The 17799-nt window shown below is 38.3% G+C and overlaps 1 protein-coding gene across 1 annotated transcript in view; it reads left to right on the plus strand.

The window, feature by feature from the left end:
• LOC149313009 (pyroglutamylated RF-amide peptide receptor-like) overlaps positions 1–15563 on the plus strand; it is a 40565-nt gene extending 25002 nt beyond the window's left edge. The window contains exons 3-6 of the mRNA XM_089527060.1: positions 1500–1561; positions 4858–5093; positions 7396–7497; positions 14690–15563. Coding sequence (XP_089383186.1) covers positions 1500–1561; positions 4858–5093; positions 7396–7497; positions 14690–15080 — 791 coding nt within the window. The 3' untranslated portion in view covers positions 15081–15563. The remainder of the gene's footprint in view (positions 1–1499; positions 1562–4857; positions 5094–7395; positions 7498–14689) is intronic.
• The last annotated feature ends 2236 nt before the right edge of the window (positions 15564–17799 follow it).

Consider the following 17799-nt stretch of genomic DNA (forward strand, 5'->3'; position numbering starts at 1 on the left):
CAGTTAGCTCTTACATCAGGAAGTTCTTCCTAATGCTTACTCAGAATCCCCTTACTTATAATTTTCACCCAGTGTTTTGGGTCCTATATAGACTTAGGTTGACTTCTCAAGTATTTTTATGCAACCTTGGAAATGATCAGCAAACTTGTTTTTTGTTTTGCTTTTTTTTGTCTCTGTGTTTTAGGACATTGCTGTTTTTTAATCATTGTTTACATCAAAGTTACTGTGAAACAAATTTTAAGGAGTGTAGGTGCTCCCATTCATGAACTTCTTAAACATTCAAATCATAAACCAAATCATCTACATCAACCCGGGCAACAACAGATACTTCCTAGTAAACAACAAAGTCAAATCAATGAGCCATAGCTGTAAGAATCGGAAGCAACAATATAAATAGGTGAAAGAACTAGCAATAATAATAATACTGTAATAATAATAATAATGTTTATTTATAATGACCTTTCCACCAAAGGGCGGTACATCAAAACATATACAATAAAAAGCAAACAATAAAATGCCAAGATACTAAATTAATATACTAATATGCTAAAAACAATACAAACAAAATCTTTCTCAATCACTGCCCATCCCAGCCACCTTAGACATGGTCAGCAATTTAATCCAGCAAATTGAAGAGGAAGGTCTTCAACCCGTTATGAAAGTGGATCAGATCTTCCTCTAGCTGTTCCGCAAATGCAGAGCCAGATCCTGCTTTTTTGTATGAAGGTTCAGAGTAATAAATGTTCTGTACCTAAAGTTCCTCGACCAAGATACATTTTTGCACTCTCTCAAAGACGTGTTTGCTGTATAAATTAACAAATTTCATCTGACGCCCAGTATCTAACAGTGCTTTGTATGGGTAGCAGTGATGGCAGTCCTGTGGGAGAAAAAGAGAAGAGAGCTGCTTTGGTGATGCATTCAAATATTTTTTGTCCTGGTTTATGCCTTTTCTGTTTTAGGGATTCTCTTCCTTGGAATACTACTGGTTGCTTTCATAAATGCAGAATGATTTAATGAGCATCAGCAGTGTGCCCATCATAGGGCCTATTTTATATCCAAAGCAGGTCAGGTGCGGTGTGCAATTTGCCATAAATTTGTCTTGTGATGGTAAATAGGGTAAGATTTCAGATGCTGAACTGCTTAAAGTGGTCTAAAGTTGGAGATGACTCACCCTTAATACTTCAATTAATTGGATAGGAGAGCAGTCCCAAAGCTAAATTAGCCTATGTTTATTATTTGGACTGGAGATGTAAGATTCTAGATTTAAGCCGTTAAGAAGCTTATTATTTGGAATTTCCCTACTGAACTATTAGCCCAGTTCCAACCATCTTCCATATGCTTGCTAACATAAAACTGTTTGTTGCAAGGCTTGTCAATTATCCCAGATGTTCCATGTGGCTATATTATTAATTAAAGTAAAAATGTCAATAGGATACTTTCATATATGAATTTCATATTTTTTTTGTAGAAACCAACCACCATCCTTTTTTTATTTTCAGGCATAGTCTGGTTGTTGGCAGCTATTGTTGGATCACCTATGTGGCACGTACAGCGACTGGAGGTATATTCTTTCATATTGTCTAATTATACCCAGATTGTATTTAAAGCAGAGGTCAACTATTATGTCTGGTATGACTGCTGCTCAGGAGATTAATATCATGAAATGTCATAAAATGTAGAAGTGTTAAATAAATTAAGTGGCTTACATAGTGACTTTGGAAATGAAAGATGTTAAAGAAATGAAGCTGAGACTTATATGTGTTGAGGAACAATAGACTTTATACTGTTGCTATAATCAATCCTCATGGCTGGAACAGAAGAGGGATATTTATAAGACAGTATACTAGATTTACAATACGTTGTTTGAAAATAATTTTCTGTTGACCTGTCACACCATTTGGGTCAGGCACCTGGCTTCTGAAGTTTCCAGCCACTGTTTCTGACAATAATATAATCTTGTTGTGAGTCAGGGCTGCCTTTATACATTAGGTGAAATGAGGAAGTCATCTCAGGTGGTAGCCTACTAGAGCAATAAAAAGATATTGAAGAACAGAACCATATGTCCTTAAAGCTAACTTGCTGCCCTAATATCTCATGGATCTGCATCACCAGTATCAAAATAAGACTCAGCTGGCAGTCCAGTCTGATTTTGTGCATGGAACTGGGAGTGGTCACCATTAATCTGCAAAATGTTTTGTGCCAGCCCTTTGGTGAATTCACACTATTCCTTTTAAATTTATGTTACCTTTGGCCATAATTTCCATTTTTGTTTCATTGAGCTACTTGGCTCAGTAAGAACTTTTTAAAATGAACAGAAAGCTGCTAAACAGGAATCACCATATTGTCAGGCACTCTGTTCTTCAATGGAAAACAAAGCAATGGAAGGTAAAAAGGAACACAGAAGACTGGTGAAAGAGGAAGCACCACATTTGATCTGCCAGAGATTATAGCAAATTATAAAAGCAATGAATAGTCTTAGCAGTTTTGTTGCATGCTAACTTGGAACCTCTTTAAAAGGAAAAACAGGGTGCTAGACTAAGGGGCCCAGCAGGAAAAGATCAAATGCTGCTAAATTATGAGATTTGGTGGATGGCGACTCATGAGAAGCCATTTTTGTGTGTGATGACCTTCAAATTGTGGAGTGGGCTTCCTAAAAGGGTCCATTTGATACCAGCCTTGTTGAATTTTTGACAAAGACCCTGTGTTTTAAAATTGTGAATTCCAGTTTGGGACAAAGGTCCTGATCTGCTGTTAAATCAGTGTATTATTGTTTCTTTATATAATGTGTATTTTAAAGTGAAGTTTCTTTCTTGTGTCTTGTTATGTATACCTCCATGAAAGCTTCAACTTTGAAATGAAATTAAGTAATCTAACTATTCATTTAGTTCAGTAGCACTTGCTCCCGTATAATTGATAGATGATAAATTAAATACCTTTTCTCTTGCACAAAGACAGTGTGTTTCAATGATCTTCTGCAGAAGGAGTTCTTAATGTACTATTACCTTTGTAATATAATAAACTTTTCAAATTAATATTTCTTCTGAGTTCTCTGTGAACTAAGAGAGGCACTGGTTTTCTATGCTGCCTTTGCATCTTCCATAACATGATACCATTTGTTCTGTAAATGTGTATTTTAACATATTCTAGCTAGTGTATTTTTTTACATCCTCTATTGAGCAGTTAATTTCATTCTTAACTTTAAAGAAAATGCTCTGCAGTTTGTTCAGATACTTTGATTATACCTCATTGGAAAAATACTGGCACATAGTAAAAAATTTCTGTTCAGTTTCCAGTATTGTCATTCCATCAGTGCAAATAGTGTTGGACCTGTACATACCATGAACAAAGTTCAGCAATTTCTAGTTGCATTAGCCAATTCCATGCCTAGGGACCACAAGAAGCACAGCTTGAGCAACTGAGAAAAAGAACAGTGGAACTCCACCAGTTTCTCCTCTGCTGACAGTGTATTACATTTAAGGTGTGAGAGTGTGTGAGAAATACCTTCTGAGAATTCTCCTTCTTTCTTATGGGAAGACCCTGGAGGTAAAGAAGCTCACATTTTGAATTTCCCCATTTTGCACAATGACAACAAATGTTAATTTGATGTTTATGTCTAGATTTTTTTATGGGGATATGTAGTCAATGGAAGGTTGATGGAGCTAGATCCAACAGGGTCATGGTGTTATTAAATTATTTGTATTTTGCTTTAATGCCATATTTCCTGCAAACATGGCCAATGTCATCAGTTAGTAATGCAAAACTGGGAGGTACAGACATACCTCAGATCCCTGCTTGGCCATGGAAATGCACTGGGTGACCTCAAGCAAGTCACACTCTCTCAGCCTCAGAGGACGGCAAAGGCAAACACCCTCTAAACCAATCTTACAAAAAAACAAAAAACAAAACCATGATAGGTTCACCTAACATGTAATGTTTACATGCAACAACCAATATAACCAGCTGCTTCTCCAAAAACTTTTTCTGAAAGAAAGGGGGACAGTAGATAAGCCTGCTTCACCAGCTACCCACAGGATGTGTAAGGAAAGCACAGATCTGGCCATCAAAATGAAAATCATAAGACAAATGGTGGCAAGTCTCCCTTGGAAGCTTTCAAATGATTTCTAGGTGGTTCAAAATGGCCCAGTACAGACCGCTGGTTCACGGCGGCCTGTGGCCAATTTTAGGGTTCTGGAGTGCGAAGCATCTGCACGCTCCAGAACCCTAACACGTATGGACAGCGCCATCTTTACGTGACACCATCCATACAGCACACATGTGTATGATGCAAGCGTGACACTATGTCTGACGATGTCATCCCCGCATGCCAAAAAGAACCCATTTTTTTCCGGGTTCTTTTTGGTCTGGAGGGACGCCGCATGGATTGGTTGCTGCAACATCCCTCCAGAGGGAAACCAGATGCCTCCAGCCTAGCCCTTTGGGGCAGTCTGGAGAGCCCCAATGTTTTGCTCTCTTAAGCAACTCTCACCTAACCTATTTGTTTCATTTCACATATGCATATTGTTTAGTTTTGATTAAAACATATTGCAAAACAAATTGAACTGCTTTTCATTTTGAGAGTGTAGGAACCTAACCCTATTCTTTCCACATTATTTCTGGTTCTAGTCTCAATTTTTTTTGTTAAAGAAGTTATGACCAGGAAAACTTCTGTTTCATTTGCTGCAGTATACTTGTACTTCCATAAATGGACCAATGACCTTGAGTTAATAAGAAGCAGTTTGTATAGGTTCATCATAGCTTATGAGGCTTTACACAGTTTTCTTATTGTAATGGACTTGTGTCCATTGACAAAGAAAGCATCTTCTGTACTGAATATGATGTCCGCTTGATTTGTTTCAGAATAAATATGACTTCCTTTATGAAAAAGAATATGTATGCTGCTTGGAAGAATGGGCCAGTCCAGTTCACCAGAAGATATATGCCACTTTCATTTTGATCATTCTGTTCCTCCTTCCATTGATGCTGATGCTCTTTCTCTACAGTAAGATTGGTTATGAGCTCTGGATTAAGAAGAGAGTTGGGGATGCTTCCGTTCTGCAAGCCATTCATAGGAATGAGATGTCTAAAATATCACGGTTAGCACAGCCAGTTTTTATCATTACAGTTTGTTTTATTAGATTCTGTAAAAGAAATTTGTCTATTTCACTTTCTAGAATTCTTTGTGAGTGTAAGTGAGAACATATCTCCATACAGCACATCACCTCCAAATGTCCTGATTTGGTAGGTGCAGTCCAGCCTAATTACACAAACACCTCTCCATGTATATTCCTCTGACAACTTATCTCTAAAGAATAACAAAGCATTCTACTAAGATTTGCTGCCCTTTCAAGACTTTGAAGGTCTGTTGTCTGCGACAGCTAACTCACTCTGCTTAAGTGATGGTACAGCTAGCCTTGAAGCTGTCATTCAGGTTGTCTTGGGACCAGACTGAAAAAGTTGAAAAGCCAACAAAATTCTAGAGGTTGTTTTATTGTTTTAAAATATTTCACACACACCTTTCAGATGTCGAGGGACAGTTCCAATTAATCCTGTGTTCTCCAACTTTTTCAATTGCTTTTAAGCTATTCCAGTTGGTTTTTTTTTTTTTTTTAGGTTTGAATTAAATCCATGTACCAAAGTAAAAGGTTTATGGAACTTAACAAAAAGGAAAAAAAGAGTCATGGAAGTTTATTTCTGTTCTATATTTTAGTATATGTAAATTGTAGTGTTCAGTCTAGATGTAAATAGTATTTGTGATGTTAGATTTAAGGTATCATATTCCATATTTTGTCTTTTTGTAGTCCTCTCTTTATGTTAAGACTTTTTATCTCAATAAATTCTATTTTAAAAAGTCCTAGTTTCTCTCTCCTCCTCCAGTTGGACTGGATGACCCTTGTGGTCTCTTCCAACTCTACGATTCTATGATTCTAAGAAGGGGCAAAATCTTGCCCTTCACATTAGACTCAAGCAAAAGCAAACCGCTGCATCCTAGCTTGTGTGTTCTTTCTCATTATTAGCTTTTGTTATTTTTACCACACTTGGATGTTGCTTGGCCAGACATGCCCCAGTTTTCATCTATGAAATTTTGGAGAGTGTGACAGTAGGGTGTGACAGTAGGCAACCAAAAAAAATGTTTATAATGGTAATCCAAGGAACATTTGTATTTAGAAGGAAAAGCTGCAAGTGGATGGGGTCAAAGAAGGAGTAGAAAATCAGAACTCCAAATCACGTGGTAAGCCACTATGGATAGAGGAAGCTCTCCTCTTTAGATTGTTGTCCTCCACATTTAGAGGATGAAACAGTTGGTGATGGAGGGAAGCAGGACAGCCCCCCATCCACTTATCTCATGTTTACTTTATCCAGAATAGATAGTGTCTGGATTAGGTCCAGCATTGTTCCAGTTGAGAGCCAGTGTGGTGTAGTGATTTGAATGTTGGAGTACAACACTGGAGACCAGGGTTCAAATGCCTGTTCAGACATGGAAACCCACTGTGTGACCTTGGACAAGTCACATGCTCTTAGCCTTATATGAAGAAAATGGCAAACCTCTTCAGAATAAATCTTGCCAAGAAAACAGCATGACAGGCTCACCTTATAGTCGCAATAAGTCAGATATGACTTGAAGGCACACATTGTTCCATTTTCCAGGGAAAAGTAGTATTACTTTTTATAATTTTTCAAAATGTAGACCCAGTTATCGTATGTTAGGAACAGTCCCAGTGTAAAAACAGACATTTTCCTTACAGAGTGAAGAAATGTTGTAGCACATGGTTGAAGAGCTGGGAGCAGCCAATAGGAATAAATTGCCATTTCTCACCATGGAGGGGATGGGATCAGTGGAGTACCCTAAAGATCTAAATAGGGGTTGGTGTTTTGTTTTGTTTTAACTTGTTCACAAACTATCTGGAATTAGGTGGGAAAACGTGTTGAGCCTACTAAATTATTTAAGATGGTAAGACCAAAAACAAGGTTATGATGGCTTTCAAAAAAGGATTTCACTAAACTGAGAGAATGGGCAGTGAGATGGCAAATTAGATTCAGTGTAAACAAATGTGAAGTGATGCATAGATGAAAAATGCATAATAAAAAATGATGGCTTTGCCACATACTTATTGCAAAAAATGTATAATAAAATTGTCATGATGATATGAAGCAGTGTTATATTGAATCAAGCCACTGGTCTGTCTTGTCTACAATTTCTAGCTCAGATCAACAGCAACTGCCCATCTTCTCAGGGAAAGTCCTTCCCATGCCAAACTGGAACCTTCTGTGCATGCAGTGCATGTGTTATCACAGGCCTTCCCCACCCCATCGTATGTAGTCTCCCTCTCCCCAGTTATTGTGCGCATTCTGATATTTGTGTAGAAAATCTCAATTCTGGCTCCCCCTCTCTTTCAGGAAGAAGAAGCGAGCAATTATCATGATGGTAACTGTTGTGGTATTGTTTGCCATCTGCTGGGCTCCTTTTCATGTAATGCACATGATGATAGAGTACAGTGAGTAGCTTGTTCTTCTGAATTATAGTGTTTGTTATTAAAACTGGAACTGGAACCTTCCAATGCTTTATTCAAGAATTTCTGAATCAATTTGACACTTTCTATACTGTTACATGAACTAGACCACAATGATTCTTTTCTTAATTTTGAGATACAGTTCTCCGAATAAAAATACAAAGAGGAGATTCCCCTGTAGCATCACCCACAAGCTTTCCCACTTGTTAAATGTTCTCAGGCCTAGTTCTACTCCTGGATTCTATTAAAATATTCTCAGGATCAATCTCAAACTTGCATCTGAGGAAGTAGGCTGAAGTCTATGAAAGCTCATGATACCAACTTCTTTCTTTTAGTTAGTCTCAAAGGCGCTACAAGATCCCTTTTGCATCAGGATCAATATAGATGTGATGTACTTGGATCCTCATTCCTGACATAAACCATATGCCAAAATATGTGAATAACTTGGGGAAGTGGAATTAGGGCTACATTTTTATATGTGCTTTTGGTGCCTTGGGGACTACTCATGCCCAGAATGAAAGATGAGGAACAATAAAAGGAACAATATTACCCCTTTCAGTTTTCTCTGTGACTCTTTCTGAACAAACTCAGCTAGATTTTGACAAACTAGTGCCATAACTAGATTGTCCTATTTCAGGTCTACTTTAAAATCATGGAGTAGCTGTTGGATATATGGAACCTGTGTACTAGAGACAATAGCAGAATAAAAAGATAGTGTGGTTAACTAACTGAATAAAGTAATAGTGGTGACTTTTTTGTTCCAAGACAAAGAATCCATTCCAGGTTTTATTCCACATGAATGGATTTAAATAGTTTTTAAACTGTCGTGTTTTAAGTGTCTGGTGGTTTAATATGATTTTCATCTTTTAAAAATATAATTCTTATTGTTTTAAATTGTTTAAAACTATTTTATTATGTGCTGTCCCAAGATCTTTGGATATAGAGCATGACATACATATTTAGATAGATAGATAGATAGATAGATAGACAGACAGACAGACAGACAGACAGACAGACAGACTCCAGACTAGTCTAGAACCTATGGCCAAAATAGGTTTCAGCACCTTAGACAGTTACCTAGTTTAGAGTTTAGATTAAAATGCAAAGTGGACTCACTGTCGTGTGACAAGGGACCCAACAGCCACCATTGACTGAATATAATTATTTGTTTTGTATATAATTGTATTGTTTTAATATTGCTTTCCAGTAAAAAAAACCCAACTCATCATGGCTTATTTTTAAAATTAAATCTATAATAGCCAATCTAATAAAATCCCTTAACAAACTTTATTGAAAGCCAAGGAATAACTGCTAATAGGTAAAATGATAATGTTAACAACAGGAAAATAATCAAGAAAACACTTGGATAAACAAGTAAATTTTGACAGAAATATCAAGCACTGAGAGTCCTCCTAATCTCAGTGAAGATACCATTTCACAGTCCATGTTATAACCAAACAATCTTTATTAGGCCACAGTATGGTAAAAAGAGCTCCAGTTCCACCTTCAGCATAAAAATTGGGCCTTATAAGCCAAAGGGAACATCTTGGACATTGCTCAGTATCTAATGGATAACCAGTGTTATATCTTTCAATTGAGAGGTACAGGAATTCAATTCACTGAAGGATGGTTCATTCGAAAAAGCTGATGGATCCAGATGGTTTCCTGATAACTTTGGGGGAACTTCCTATTGTTGGAGCAGGAAATTTGGCTGAATCTATGACTTTTGGAATGAGGAACTGACCAGAATAATGGACACAATTTTTCCTCACAAAATGGTTCCAAATGTTCTCCCTCCTAGTTTACTGGGTTTGTTGTTAATTGTCCTCAAATCAGCTCCAACTCATGGCTATTCTGTGGATAGACATGTCCAAGACCCTCAATCCCCCACAGCTCTTCTTAGCTCCTATAAATTCATGCCTAGAATGATAAAATCATAGAGTTGGAAGAGACCACAAGGGCCATTCAGTCCAACCCCCTGCCATGCAGGAACTCTCAATCAAAGCATCTCCAACAGATGGCCATCCAGCCTTTATTTGAAGACCTCCCTGACTGAGTCTATCCATCTGGTGTGTTGTCTCCCTTGCTTTCTCCTGCCTTCTACCTTCCCTAGCATTATTGTCCTTTCTAGTATTTACTTCTTATGATGTGGCCAAAGTACAACAGTTTACGTTTTATCATCTTGGCTTCCAGGGAGAATTCAGACTTGATCTTTTCTAGGACCCATTTGTTCATCTTTTTTTTTAAACTGTATCCTCAGTACTCTTCTCCAGCTCCAATTCTCAAATGAGTTCATTTTCTTTCTATCAGCTTTCTTCACTGTACAACTCTCACTTCTGTACCTGGTGATGGGGCATTGGACAATTCTAACTTTAATGCTCAGGTGTATACTTTTTATACTTTAGGATCTTGTCTAATTCTTTCATGGCTGACTTGCCCATCCCTAATCTTCAGATTTCTTTACTGCAGTCTTCATTCTGGTCAATATTTGATCCAAGACATGGGGACTCTAACCATTTCTAGTTCTTCATTGTTTTATGTAGATCTTCTGTGGTCATTGTTTTTGTTTTCTTTATGTTCAGTAAGCCTGCCTTTGCATTTTCTTCTTTGACCTTCCTTAGTAATTGCTCCAAGTCTGTAATGTTTTACACTAGTTGTGTGGTATCATCCACATATCTTAGATTGTTGATGTTCCTTCCTCCTATCTTCACTCCTCCTTTCTCCGAGTCCAAACCTGCACTTTGTGTGATATTTTCTGCATACAGGTTGAACAGGTAGAGCATTCTTGCCTGGCCCCTTGCCAAGTTGGATCCCTTGTATTTCTCCATATTCTGTTCTAGGATTACTGGTGATGAAATGAGTGGGATGGTAAGGAGAGTGTCAGTGCAGAATGAGTCTAATTGCGTCCAAGAAGGTCAGTGTTGGCAGTACTGTGGTGGTGCTGGCAACAAAAAAGGGTAAAAAGGGACAATTTTTTCCTGTCAGCATTGCATCTGCTCATATGCATCCAGCAGAGCTGTTTTGACCATTCAGGGCCTTATTAAATTTTGGCTGTTAAGAGCAGAATGTAGAGCATTCGACAGCTTGCTGTGAACAATTTGCCTGACACTTTGCAGATAAAAATCTCTTGGATCCATTCTCCCTTGGATGCTGTAACTGGTGCAGTCCTTTGCAAGTACAGCAATAATTATCTCCCCCCCCCCCCCAAATTTGTCTATAAAAAGGATGTGGGATATACAGGATATTTGAAAATGGTGAAATCGCCATGTGTGTGCTGGATTATTGCCCACCTTAGCCTATAGAAGCAGAGACTGGCAGATGGGTAAAGGGAGTTGTGAATGCTTGTTTGTAACAAGAAAGGGCTATACCTACATAACTAAAAGAGATATTTGTAAGTGTGTGTGGTGTTAGCCTTCAAGTCATTTCTAACATAGGGAGATCCCAAGGCAAAAATGACCCTATCATGGGGTTTTCTTGGCAAGTTTCTTCAGAGGAGGGTCTGCCATTGTTATCCTCTGAGGCTGAGAGACTGTGACTTGCCCAAGGACACCCAGTGGGTTTTCATTTCTGAGTGAGTCATACTCCAGTGCTCAAACCACTACACCATGCTTGCTGTCTACAGCTGTAAGACTATTATTTAAAAAAGCCTTGAACCCTACTTTTATGACTGCTTATTGGCTAGTCTCCATTACTGCATTTTGGCAAGGTACAAGAGTGTGTGATGGCTTCTCAGTTCCAGGGATTCTTGGAGGAAGATGAATTTACCAGAGTAGTGCATTTCAAGGTATCAGATTTGTGAAACCAGCAGTCTCCATGCCCCCCAGTGGTACTATTTCACTTTCCTCTGGGACTCATCCTGATGGTCAGCAGAGCCCATAGCAGAACCTGGGTATATGTTAGTCCTGATTCTGTACACAGTTTTGCCAATGTACGTTTAAGAGTTTGGTTCAAGCACTCAATTTGTACATTAGAGGAAAAATGATAAGGGGTATGGAAATTCCACTGGATTCCTAAGGTCATTGCTAGGTTTTTGATAGTGTCAGCAATAAAGGTTTCATCACTTTCAAAAATGAGGGGTGGTCAGAAGCAACATTTAACTTCCTGTAGGGACACCACACTGTTTTTTCATCTTGTGGTGAACTGATCGATGAAAGCAAACAAATATTTGAACACGGTTGCCCTGGGGATCTCAGAAAAGTCAATTTGGAGTTTTATAAATGAATGTGGCTCCTGGGGGTCTAGGAGGCTTTCCTCTGGGGTTGTGGTTTAGACCTGTCTCTTATATAGCAGTTATTTGTTTAGCTTCCTAGTAGATGCCAGGAGCAAATGAAATGAATGGTAGCTGCAAGAGCTGTGCTTTCTGGATTTATGGGTGGATTGCAGGACAGTCTGTAAAATGTTTCTAGGTACCACAAATCTACTTTCAGGGACTCACCATATCCCCTCATCATTCAAGTGAGCTCCCACCTTTTCCCATACGAATTTTTTGTTCTTCCTGATGGTTTTATATAGTGAAGACAAATTAACATTTTCTGGCAAGCTCAAAGCATTCAGTCTGGCTGGGGTCCATTTCCAGGGTCTAGTAGGTTACAGCTTTAACAGTGACATTAGCCAGATCATTTCTCTTGGTTCCCAGGAACCAAGTCAACACCATGAGGACTTAGAGTTCGATCTTCTCAGGTTTCCTGAGTCAAATACTCTTTCATTCACTTGCCAAATTGCCCTTGCTATATACACATGCCCAATATAGAATTTATCTGGTAGGGGCAACTGCAGATAATCCCTATTCATGCATACAGAGCATGTTCCCAACCTGCAAGCTTCTTTACTCAAAGAAGGGGAATATACACACAATTGAACACTCAAAGAAAATTGAGTTGGGGGGTCGTCAAAAAACACCTGGCTTTGTGAAAGACCCATCCTTTACTGGCCCCACCAGTTCCCCTCCTTTCAAGGATCTCCTTGTAGGTGAACTCTCCCATATGGTGCCTGGGTTGTCTTGGGGTGATGATCAGACAAGGTCCAAGCTAGGCAGGTCCACCTGCCTGGCTCACCAAAACTGTCACAAGACTGTGGTTTACTATCTAGCAGATTGGTCCAAATTTGCAGAGCAAATGCCACTGTAGTTTACTGTTTTATTTGTTTTGTTTTGTTTTGTAATAATGTGTATATGTTAATGTTGTTTAATTTGTTGGTTTTAATTATAATTGATTTAATAATTTTTAAGGGGGGAGGGAATTTTGATGTCTAATGTATTGTATTTTATTGTTGTTAGCCGCCCCGATTGACCTCAAAGGGGCGGGATATAAATAAATTTATATTATTATTATTATTATTATTATTATTATTATTATTATTATTAAGCAAGAAGTAAAGAAAGGTAAAGGCTTATTTCTGCAGCAGACAACCGAGGCAGCTTCAGATTGAGACTGCAGGGCTGTACACATGGGCCAAAAGGACAGTGTGGTGTCATCCTGTCTGGACAATTTGTACATTAGTCCTGGGCTGGGATTGGGCAGATTACACAGGGATCCAGTGGATCCTGCCCAATCCTGGCTCCAATGGCGCTTAATTCAGTCTACAAGGACTGTTTGCAACAGAGATTCTCTGAAACTCAGTTGTGATAGATGGCAGATTACATAGGCTCACATGCCCCTTACCTGCCACTGATATCACATCCTCTTTGAAGGCCCCTGCCATGACTTGTGATTTCAGAAGGGGATGCCTGGCCACATGGATGCAACCAACTGCCCCATTTCCACCCTTAAATTCAGTGACAGCAGCAGCATGTAAGTGCGGCAGCGGACCCACAGTGTGGCAGCGGGTGAGCATGTGAACCCATGCCCATTGTTGAGCTCTCCTGGAGACTGACCAGGGTTGGAACCACAGGCAGGATACCATAGGGATAACCTGTGGTATTCTGCCTGTCTGTTTAGGCCCAAAGGAGGCATTTCAGAACCCACCTTACATACTGTTTCTACTGGTTGTCTTTTTACATATGCAGTCAGAAGAAGAGAAGTTTAAGAGGTGATATGACAACCCTGTTTAAATACTTAAAGGGATGTCATATTGAAGAGGGAGTAAGCTAAACAGAGGCTGGATGGCCATCTGCCAGGGATGCTTTTATTGAGACTTCCTGCATGGCAGGGGGGTTGGACTGGATGGCCCTTGTGGTTTCTTCCAACTCTATGATTCTATGATTTTAGGAACATTAACAGATAGATCAAAATTGCATCCTCCATATCTATAAAGTATGCATTTTATACACATTATCAAACTGTTCTGGAGACATTTCTCTGTTCAGAGCTATTTATCAGAGGAGATAACAAAGTCATAGAGTGTGATTTTTTTAATTAACAGGAACTTTCAGGGTTGTTTACTTCAGAGAGTCTGTCACTTTAAATAAGGAATGCAGTTGACAGTTGTAAATGAGGCAAGAAGCTCCCTTTCTCACCTATGTGTCAAGTCGCAGGGTGGAGTCAGGGAGGTCTAGGTAACAAGGGTCATCTGCAGCCTCTGCAACCCTCTTGCTTACATCAAATGCAGATTCAGGACTTCTGTGTTTAATATGAGAACAGAACTTTTTCCAACTTAAAGGTAGGCTTCTCTTAATTTCTCTTTATCACAATGGACAATACAGGACTTACACAGGTGAATGATTTCTTGTATTGTTTCATTTTGAACTATGACCTGTCCTAGATGGCTGTCATGGTCAAGGAGCCAAAAATACATTTATTAGCTGGATAACTAGAACAGTGGTTCTAGTTATGTTCATCCTTTATCTCAGTTGTGGGGATGGCTAAGTTCATGTGTCATCATCACAGCTCATTTGGTGTACCATTATGTATGGGTCCCATAATAGGAAAAAAGCAGGATATAAACTGAATAAATAAATAAATAAATAAATATCTAGCATAGATAAGTTTGGTTGTTAATATGTTTTCTAAATATAGATTTTTGTTTCTTTGAAAAGAGAGAGAGAGAGAGAGATCCGGTTCTGTCTGAATAAAATTAGCAGTTATTGTTGTTTAGCTTCTCAGCTTTGAATGGATAATTGAAATAGATAAGTCATTTAATAGTTACAGATGCTGAACAGGATGCCCACATGTTATGAATATGGATGAATAATTCTTACCTCTGTAAAGGTAATATTTAACACCTATTTTCCTGTCTCTAGGTAGACTTGAAAGCATGTACGATGATGTCACAATTAAGATGATCTTTGGTATCGTTCAGGTAATAGGATTTTCCAATTCCATTTGCAACCCCATCGTGTATGCTTTTATGAATGAGAACTTCAAGAAAAACTTCCTGTCTACAATTTGCTTTTGCATTATAAAAGAAATCCTGCCCCCATCCAGACGGTGTGAAAATGTGGGTATTACAATGACACAACACAAAGAAGGAGCCTTTAGGAAAGAGCCAGTTTTAGAGGGGAGCAGAAGAGAAGCGTTCAGTGATGGAAACATTGAAGTAAAATTCTGTGAGCAGCCCTTTGCCAAAAGGAACTCCAAAAGGCACCTTGGATTCTTTACTTCTGAACTGTCTACTCATGCTTCGCTGGGAAGCTAACACAATCGAGATTTTCTTGGACCCTTGTGTTCCAACATAAGAAACTTAACCTTTGTATCAATACTGTAAGATGCTTTTTGCCTTTCTTTAATCATACAAGAGGGCATTCTACTCATTACATTTCAAAATGATTCTAGTTTCCAGCTCAGGCTACTGATTTTGGTATCCAGGAGTTTGGAGTGTAGCTTCAAGAGCTGGGTTTGGATGTGGCCATTTAAAGCATCAGGTGGTCAAGAATCAAGATGACCTGTTCTTTCATCTGTTTTGCTCAGCACCATATAGATATTATTACTAGGCAATGGAACAGGAACCATTCACCATGTTCTTTTTTATTTGAAAGGCATCCTAAGGACTCACACAGAATGACAACTTTTTCTCTTTGTTGTGCTCTTCCCCAGGATAAGGATAAAACTCTGCTAAGCAAACTATTTTTTGGCTTAGTTAACTTTGAATATTCTTGAAAAGTTGGTTTTTTTTTAAAATGGGCAGACATTTCCTAATGTTTTTTTCCTGAGTATTCATGGCACATATTAAGAACAGACTACTGTAAATTATGTTAAACAGGTTCAGATTTGAAAGTCCATTTCTGCAATTCTTCACTGGTACTGCTTTCATGTTGTGTTCTGTGACTCTTGACTTCACACAGCTACTCTTTTTGAGTTCGTCCCTCCAAAATCTCTTCATTTATATTGAAAGATTTATTAAAACTCTGCATGCAACTTTGTTAATGGAAGTCTTGTTTTGCCTTCTGTAATATGTACTATTTTCTTTAATTGGCTCAAAGGGAATACAAATATTACAACAGACTAACTTATGCATTATATTACTGTCAAACAATGTGCAATACAGACATTTTCAATGAAGCTATGGTGATAAATGCAGTGCAAATATTGGATAAGATGGTTTCTAATGCAAGTGGTTTGATTTATTTTCTTTTAAAATTGTTAATATTATCTGTCTTGAAAGCAACAAGATTCATAAAATATTCTCACTGCCTTCTACAATAGCTAAAGAGAGGAAACTTAGTAGAAAGGGGCTGTTACATTCTGTTTCTCATCAAGATACTAAAAAATCTAATTCATATGTTTATGTTGAAAGGGGTACATTTTAACAACTAAATTAATTTAAAAATGATGTTTAAATTTGTTGCATTATTACACTAAAAGCCTGTCTGGAAAAATCTCATCCACAAAAACACTTAAAACTCACCCATAATTTCACTCCTCCCTTCCATGTTTTATTGTTATTATTTTTTATTGCATGTATTCCTTGCCCACCCAAAGTGGGACCCAGCGTGACTTAGAATAATGTTGATGTTTAATTCTTTTTTAACTTTTGTAAATTAACGTTTTACTTAGATTTTTTTTTAAAAATTATTGTTAGCCACCTTGGATCCCACTTTGGGAGATGCAGACACCACTAAATCACTCTAGTGTTAGAAATGGGAAACTATAATGTTGGGTCATTCTGAAACAAGTAATGCTGAAAAAAATAAAAAGAAATATCTGCAATTGCATTTTCTTGTTATACATCAAAGGTTGGAAAAGTATGGTTTTTTTTTAATTTTATTATACACACAGATTCTAGATGGGAGATTCTGAGAACTGTAGTCTGAAATGAGTTTTCTGAGCTCTGCTGTGGAATATGCTCAGTTCAGTTTCATTTATCATAGCCTGTTTTCCCCCAGTGAACTGTTCCCAGAGTGGCACCCAATAAGCCTCACATATCAAAAGAAAACATCACTTTTTTAAAAATAAAAAAATTACAAAATGCAGCAGTAGATTCCAATCATACAAAATCAACAGTTCAATAAACAGCATAAATTAAATTGTACAAATCTAGACTTTTTAAAAAAATGCAAAGCAAAACCAATATTTGCACGATCAAAAACAAAACAAAACAAAAACAGCAAAGCTATCCCAATTTTCTATTTCTTGTGGTGGTTTTCCTGTATTTGAAGCTGCTAAAGCAGCTTGGCTTAAATGCAGGTTGGGATGTGTGTGTGTGTGTGAATGTGTGTGTGTGTGTGTGTGTGTGTGTGTGTGTGTCTGTCTGTCTGTCTGTCTGTCTTCTCATAAAGCTTGATGGTGCACAGTTCACTTTCTTCTCCAACATAGGAGACCTGCAGCCACAAGAGAATAATGCTGGGGAGTGAATGAAAGAAAGTCCTCTCCAACTTGCTGTCACTGTCATTTGTACTAGAACTAGAAAAACAGAACTGTTATTTATTTACTAATAAACCCAGAAATAGTTGAGAGGAGCAAAATGAATAATAGAATACTACTTTCAATATTCCCTTGCTCACAGCACGCACCTGTCTGCCCACCTATTATTGTTTCCCTTCACCTCTGATGCTGCACAAATTGGCAGCCCCAAAGCTTGTCATTCTGCACAGCATAGTTTTTTCATTCTGATCAGAGAGCAGCAATTGTGGGGAAATGCGGAATACCCGCACATAGACACAGACAGACACAGACACACGTACAAAGAGCAGGGTGGCATGAGCAGTATCTGGGAGCCCTAGTCCTGCAGTCCTCTACCCAATTATGCCCAGGTTGCACAGAGTCATATGAACCAGGAGATGCTGCCAGCTCTCCCTTTCTCCAGCCTTTCTTCTATTTTCTCCTTCCCCCACCATTCCAGGGCTTTCCAGCCTTCCACCAGAAGGCTGATAACATTTCTTCGGGTCTTTGTGGATTCCCTGTGAGGACATCACAAC

The sequence above is a fragment of the Sceloporus occidentalis genome, unplaced genomic scaffold, assembly GCF_023333645.1.
Source record: "Sceloporus occidentalis isolate IW3139 unplaced genomic scaffold, rSceOcc1.0.p SCAF_5, whole genome shotgun sequence".
Taxonomy (NCBI): Eukaryota; Metazoa; Chordata; class Lepidosauria; order Squamata; family Phrynosomatidae; genus Sceloporus; species Sceloporus occidentalis.